Source organism: Lolium perenne, chromosome 3, assembly GCF_019359855.2.
Source record: "Lolium perenne isolate Kyuss_39 chromosome 3, Kyuss_2.0, whole genome shotgun sequence".
NCBI lineage: Eukaryota > Viridiplantae > Streptophyta > Magnoliopsida > Poales > Poaceae > Lolium > Lolium perenne.
This window is the reverse complement of record NC_067246.2, coordinates 269,933,478-269,939,158: the sequence shown is the minus strand read 5'-3', so window position 1 is coordinate 269,939,158 and position 5,681 is coordinate 269,933,478. Positions and strand designations below refer to the sequence as shown.

At 54.1% G+C, this 5,681-nt stretch overlaps 1 protein-coding gene across 2 annotated transcripts; it reads left to right on the top strand.

Moving 5' to 3' along the window:
* Positions 1-1,699, top strand: LOC127324011 (uncharacterized). Of its 2 annotated transcripts, none has more exons than XM_051352118.2 (3): positions 1-1,034; positions 1,212-1,286; positions 1,394-1,699. In XM_051352118.2, the coding sequence occupies exons 1-3, from the start codon at positions 158-160 to the stop codon at positions 1,426-1,428; spliced, it is 987 nt and encodes a 328-aa protein (XP_051208078.1). In that variant the 5' UTR covers positions 1-157; the 3' UTR covers positions 1,429-1,699. The 2 variants fall into 2 exon arrangements, with proteins under 2 accessions (XP_051208078.1, XP_051208077.1); XM_051352117.2 differs by having other exon boundaries at positions 1,388-1,699.
* Positions 1,700-5,681: the final 3,982 nt, after the last annotated feature.

Sequence of the window (5,681 nt, the reverse complement as noted above, 5' to 3'; positions counted from 1 at the left end):
CGTTCCGTGGGTTGCAGTCTTGTACTAGCATGGAGCTCGTCGATCTAGCTTCATCATCCGCTGAGTAATGTAATATCTGCATTTGTGCCGACGCTCCTCACTGAGCTCCAAGTCCACTGTCGTCGTCCTCCTCCTCCTCCTCCATAGTCACGTGTCCATGGCGGCGGCCTGGGTCTGGGTGTTCTTCGCCGGCGTCGCCTGGTTCGCCTTAGGCGCCTTCATCTCCGTCGAGACGATGAGCGGTCCCGTCGAATTCGTCGGGCTTGGTGTCACCACCACCTACACTCGGGTGGACTGCGCCCCGCCGCCGCTGCTGTCATCGGCCACAAACAGAAGCGCATTCCTCCAAGACCTCCTCCCGCTGCTCGCCGCCCTGCCCGCCGCCGTCGCCACCACGCCGCTTGGATTCGCTTCCCTTCAGTCCGGCGGCGCCTCGGTCCGCGGTCTCTGCCTCGGCGCCACCCTGGAGAAAGAATGCGTCGCGTGTCTCGCGGTGGCCGCCGAGAACCTGACCGGCTGTTTCCTCGGCGCGAGCCGCCGCGGCGGCGTCTGGATAGGCGACGGCTGCTTCCTGGCTTACGCCGACGCCAACAGCTCCTCCGCGCGCGAGGATGCCTTCCGCGACGTGGTCCTCGCCGGCCAAGACCCCGGGGAAGGACCCAACTGCTTCGACCCGCCGATGCTCGTCGCGCTCGCGCAGTCCCTGGACGTGAAGGCGAAGCTGGTGGGGGCGCAGGTGGACACGGACGCGGCCGCCCTGGTGAGGAACGCCACCAGGAAGAAGAAGACCACGGTGCGCGTGTACCCGGAGGTCGCCAGGGGCACCACCACGGTGCGCGTGCTGGCCCAGTGCGCGCGGGACCGCGCGGCAAGGTGCGCGCGGTGCCTGGGCGACGCGGCGCGACGGGTGCCGCCGTGCTCCTGGGGTCTCGACGGCGCGCACGAGCGCGTGGCCGACGTCCTTGGGTACAACTGCTTCCTGCGAGTCAAGACGTCGGTCCCGCTGCAGCTCGTGACCTCCAAGACGAAGCCAAGTGAGTAGTTCCTCCCCTTCCTCACTCTGTCTTGCAAGATCAAGATCATTGCCAGTTCTTGGCTCTCCTCCTCCATACAAAAAGCGATCTCTTGCCAGTCTCCAAGCATGGCCAGTTGCAAGTTGAAGCAGTGCTGCCTGTAATTAAGCGCGTGCGTCTTCCATTCCATGGCTGCAGACAAACCTCTGGCCATGGCATTCTTCGTGTTGGCACTGCTGAGCACAGTTGCAGCTGGAATTGCAGCAGCATCAGGTGCGTTCTTGTTTCCACGTCTATGTTCATGTCTGTCAGCGAGTCTGTCATTTCATTGCTGAGCACAATCTAATCTGGGTCTCTGCTGGGATGCAAAACATAAGCAGGTTATTTGCCGGCGGTGAACGCTGCGGCGAATTAAGGGGGAGGTGGTTCAGTTCAGCACTAGTATGCAGCCATTCGCTTGCCGGACCTGGTGGCCACCCCGTTGCTGTTTCACCGTGTCCAGAACCAGATCGACCATCGTTGTCGATGCTTTCGTAGCCATATCTAGCTAACTTAAATACTAGTGTGTACAGGAATTAGCCACTACGCTGGCTCCGTCGTCGTCCTGGCCTCCTGGCCTCCTGGGTGAGAAACCCATGCTTCACAGTCTGAATCAGCTAGTCATAACTCATGTGTGTTCCCTTCAACTACAGTCTAGAGTCATTGTGTTCTGCAAACTCGCAGCGTGATTATTCATTTCTGCTTCTTTCCATTGACCGTCGATAGAATGAAGGTGAAACTGAATTGCGTTCTCCATAAATTGTGAAGAGATGCTTATGGTCATCACATAGTAAGGTGCATCATCAAGTACGGTGGAGAATAGCCACTGAATTAGCTTATGCAAATGCATAGTCCATATTGCTCTTACTATGGGAAACTGCCAGAATTTGACAGCCATGTGCATCATGTGATCGCCCTTTCTTGTGAAACCTGGTGCATCTTCTGATGGCTGGCAGCTACGTGAAGCGCCGTGATTGCAGAGAACTTGCAAATTTCAGCCCAGCTAAAAAATGCGCTGAAAGAAAGAAAGAAAAAGGCTGTGCACATATTACGCTTACCTAAAGCAACAACCTTCACAGTATGGAATCTAAGTAATATTGAACTTGTGGAATAGTGCAGAAGGATTCCATTTCATCTCGTCAACTTCGGTTTGAAGAGCAACTCCAGAACGCCCCAAAGGTATTTGGAAGGCCCAATACTGTTTCAACTGTATACCTTCCAATACTGAACACAAAAAAAGTGCACCTGGGGGCAAAATCACGAAGCAAAGATGTACAGGGAGCCGGGAGGCCTATACTTTCTGTAGATACAATTGAAGGCCGGTCCATCTTCTTTGCCCTGATGGGAGTACGAAAACAATAACTGACGCCCATCAATGTAACATGCAGTTGTACTTAGTTACAAACTGATGGGAACAAGACAACGCTGAAATCTGGATGCCCAACAGCTTTAAGTTTCAGCTAACCGATAGGCACCAACTATAAATGGTCTCAACTCACCTATGAATTCCCCTTTCTCAAGGAAAGAACCGGGCAGAAAGAACCACAGATATTCTGCACCGCTGAGACCAAATTTAGAGAGCATATGAATATGCTGAAATGCCAATAATAAAATACGAGGCGCAGGTTAGATAGTAATGAAGTAGCTGTCGTCGTGGTGAACGAGCAGATGCCATGAGATGGCTTAAGTTGGGGCCGAATGGGCGCTAGAGGATTCGGGGGAGGGTTTTTGATTAGATAGGATGAACTTCCGGATGGTTTCCTTAAGGACTCAGCCAAAGGCAAAGGTAGAAGAAGAAACACACACGGAAGAACTCTGCTCTAGATCTTTCTCTTCATTGATCTCCACAGGATACAGGTTTGTGCATACAAGGTTTCTCTCTATTCATCGATCGTCCCGTGTATGGGTGTGCCCCCTCTCCTTATATAGGGGAGAGGGTGGCTTACAGAGCAAGAAACCCTAATGGCATCTTTGACTAGACAAACTACTTTACAAAGTTACTTTAATCATAGATGACGCCGGGATCTTCTTTAATCAGGGAGGCTGACGTCCTCCGGCTTCTTTCAGCGTCATCTTCCTCTTTGGCGCCAGGGCTTCGTCTAAAGCTACTTTGCTTAGCTCATCTTTGTCCTCTAGCTCTGAAGAGAATCTTTGACCAGTCTTGCCGACATGCTCTTCTTACCGGTAGCCCGGTGTCTTCTTTACCCGGTTCCGGTATACCCCTCCTGGGGATACCGGCTTAGCTTTACTTAGCCAAACACTTAACTTTGAGCTCCGGTATAAACATTAAACCGGTATCTTGATGGCTCAAACCATCCGGTTTGGCATGCCTTTGGCATACCGGGGGTCATCCCCCCAACATTAGTCCCCGAAGCTGGTATAGTCCGGTGGATTCTATCCAACAGACCATGCCAGGTTCCCATATCTTAAGGTACCGGTTTAATTTTCCGATGGTCAGTTAATCTTTTCCGGCATCTTCGCCGGACTTACGTCTTTCTCTCTCTTTGCAAGGTATTTTCCGGTATCTCATTCTCCGGTATCTCAGACATTAAATCTCTCCTCGGCGAAGTCGAGAATTTCTCGGGTACAGTGCCTGTCAGTGACATGCCCACTGTACCTGACGCGCCAGTGTCAGGGGTCACTTCCCTTCGGCTTCTGCGCCAGCACTTATGGCGCCACACCGGATCCCTGCACATCTTTGCGCGTGTATCCTCGCGCCACGTGGCGGCCCACGAAGCGAACCGCCGTGGCCCAGCGGTTTCTAGCCCATTATCTCTTCTTCCTATAAAAGGGGAAACCGCTCCTTCTTCCTCCTTTCTTCGCATTCTCAACTCCCTCGCGCGCACAGAGCTCCTAGCCCTCTTGCGCCCTCGCCGCTTCCGTTCGTTGCTAGAGCTCCGCCGCCCGGCGAACTTCCGCCGCTGCTTCGCCGAGCCTCGCCAAGCCTCGCTGCGTGGAGATTCTTCGCAGTGCACCTGCTGCGGCTGCTCCGTTCGTGCTCCGACGACCTCTTCTCCGCCTCCTCGTCGCGGGCCTTCCCCAGCGACTACGAGCTCGCCGCTCCACCGGCGACCTTCTCCTTCAGCATCTCCGCCGCCTCAGGTTAGGCTCGATTCGCGTTCACCCCTCTCTTCTTTGCTTTTCAGATCTTGGGCCGGTAGGATATTTACTTCCTGTTTTCTTTTGCTTTTTCTCTTACTCGTAGATCTTCGCGCAAGGGTAGATCTTGGGAAATCTGTTTTTTCGGGTAGATTCGTATGTCTAGCGAGGAGTCTCTTTCCGTGTCCTCGTCTAGTAGCCAACAGAGCGAAGCTTCCGACGGGCTAACCGCTGATCTTGCCCGGATGGAAGCCGACACCGGCAAAGATCAAGAGGCCGGCAGCTCTAGCCAAGCCCCCGGAGTAGATCTATCCGGTATCACACGCGGAGCCTGGAAAGGCTCCGACGTCACGCAGCACGAGATCGACTGGCTCTACCGGTCTAGAAGGATACCGGAAGGAGTATCCTGCCGGCTTCCCGGCGACGAGATCGAACCGGTTCTCGAACCCGGTGAGTACGTCGTGTTTCTTGCTCACTTCGAGCGCGGCTTCGGCCTTCCTGCTTCTGACTTCTTCCGCCAAATTCTGGATTTTTACCAACTCCAGCCTCACCACCTTCCTGGCAATGCCGTTTTTTACCTTTCCTGTTATGCCACCTTCATGGATGGCTACATCGGCATCCGCCCCACTCGCGAGACTTTTGCTCGCTTCTTCTCTCTTCGGATTAACTCCGTTCAGGGCAAGGAGATTCCTAAGCCCGAACCCCCCGTACAATGCGGGTCTTGTATCATCGGCTCCCGCCAAGGGAGCCCCTTCTTCAAATTCTCTGGTCTCGAGTCATGCCGGTTATGGCAAGGGGCCTTCTTCTATGTGAAGAACGACGGCGCCGCAGATCTCATTAATCTGCCGGCCTTTAATCCGGCGCCGCCCAGAAAGGTCAACTGGAGCTACTTTCCTGGGACAAATCACATCGAAACGAACCGGGTAGTACGCTTCATGGAGAAGCTAATGAAGGAGACAAACATCTACTCCGACGACATCATCCGCACCTTCATTTCACGCCGGGTGCTTCCTCTTAAGCGCCAGGCTCATAAGATGAGCGAGATGTACGGTCCTGGCGATCCTACCAAGATCACCGGCCTCCCTCTCAGCAAGGAGGACATAGTCCTCAAGGCTAGGCAGATCTGCCAGACTGCCATGCCGGATGACTGGGAGTGGGGCTTCCTGCCTCTTAGCTCCACTAACCCTCCAACCAAAGAAGTAAGAGATTGTGCAACCCGGGTTGTTGTACCGGTAACTTTTACGTTGTAGCTAACTGATTTTTCATTTGTTTTCAGGCCAAAGACCGCTTCCCTCGCATCGAAGCGGATCGGCGAGGCCCTTGCCGGAAGCGCCCTCTGGACTCGGTGGACCCAGATCCTTACATCCACTGGACTGATCTCAAGATGGGTCGGGCCCACACCTCGCGCCCCGGTAATCCTCGTCTGAAGCTCCCGGCTCCACTGACGATCTCACCGTGCTTGAGGTAGCTTTCTTTTCTTATCTCTCATTCTTTACTGTTATTCCTCCTGTGTAGATGCTCCCTCAGCCA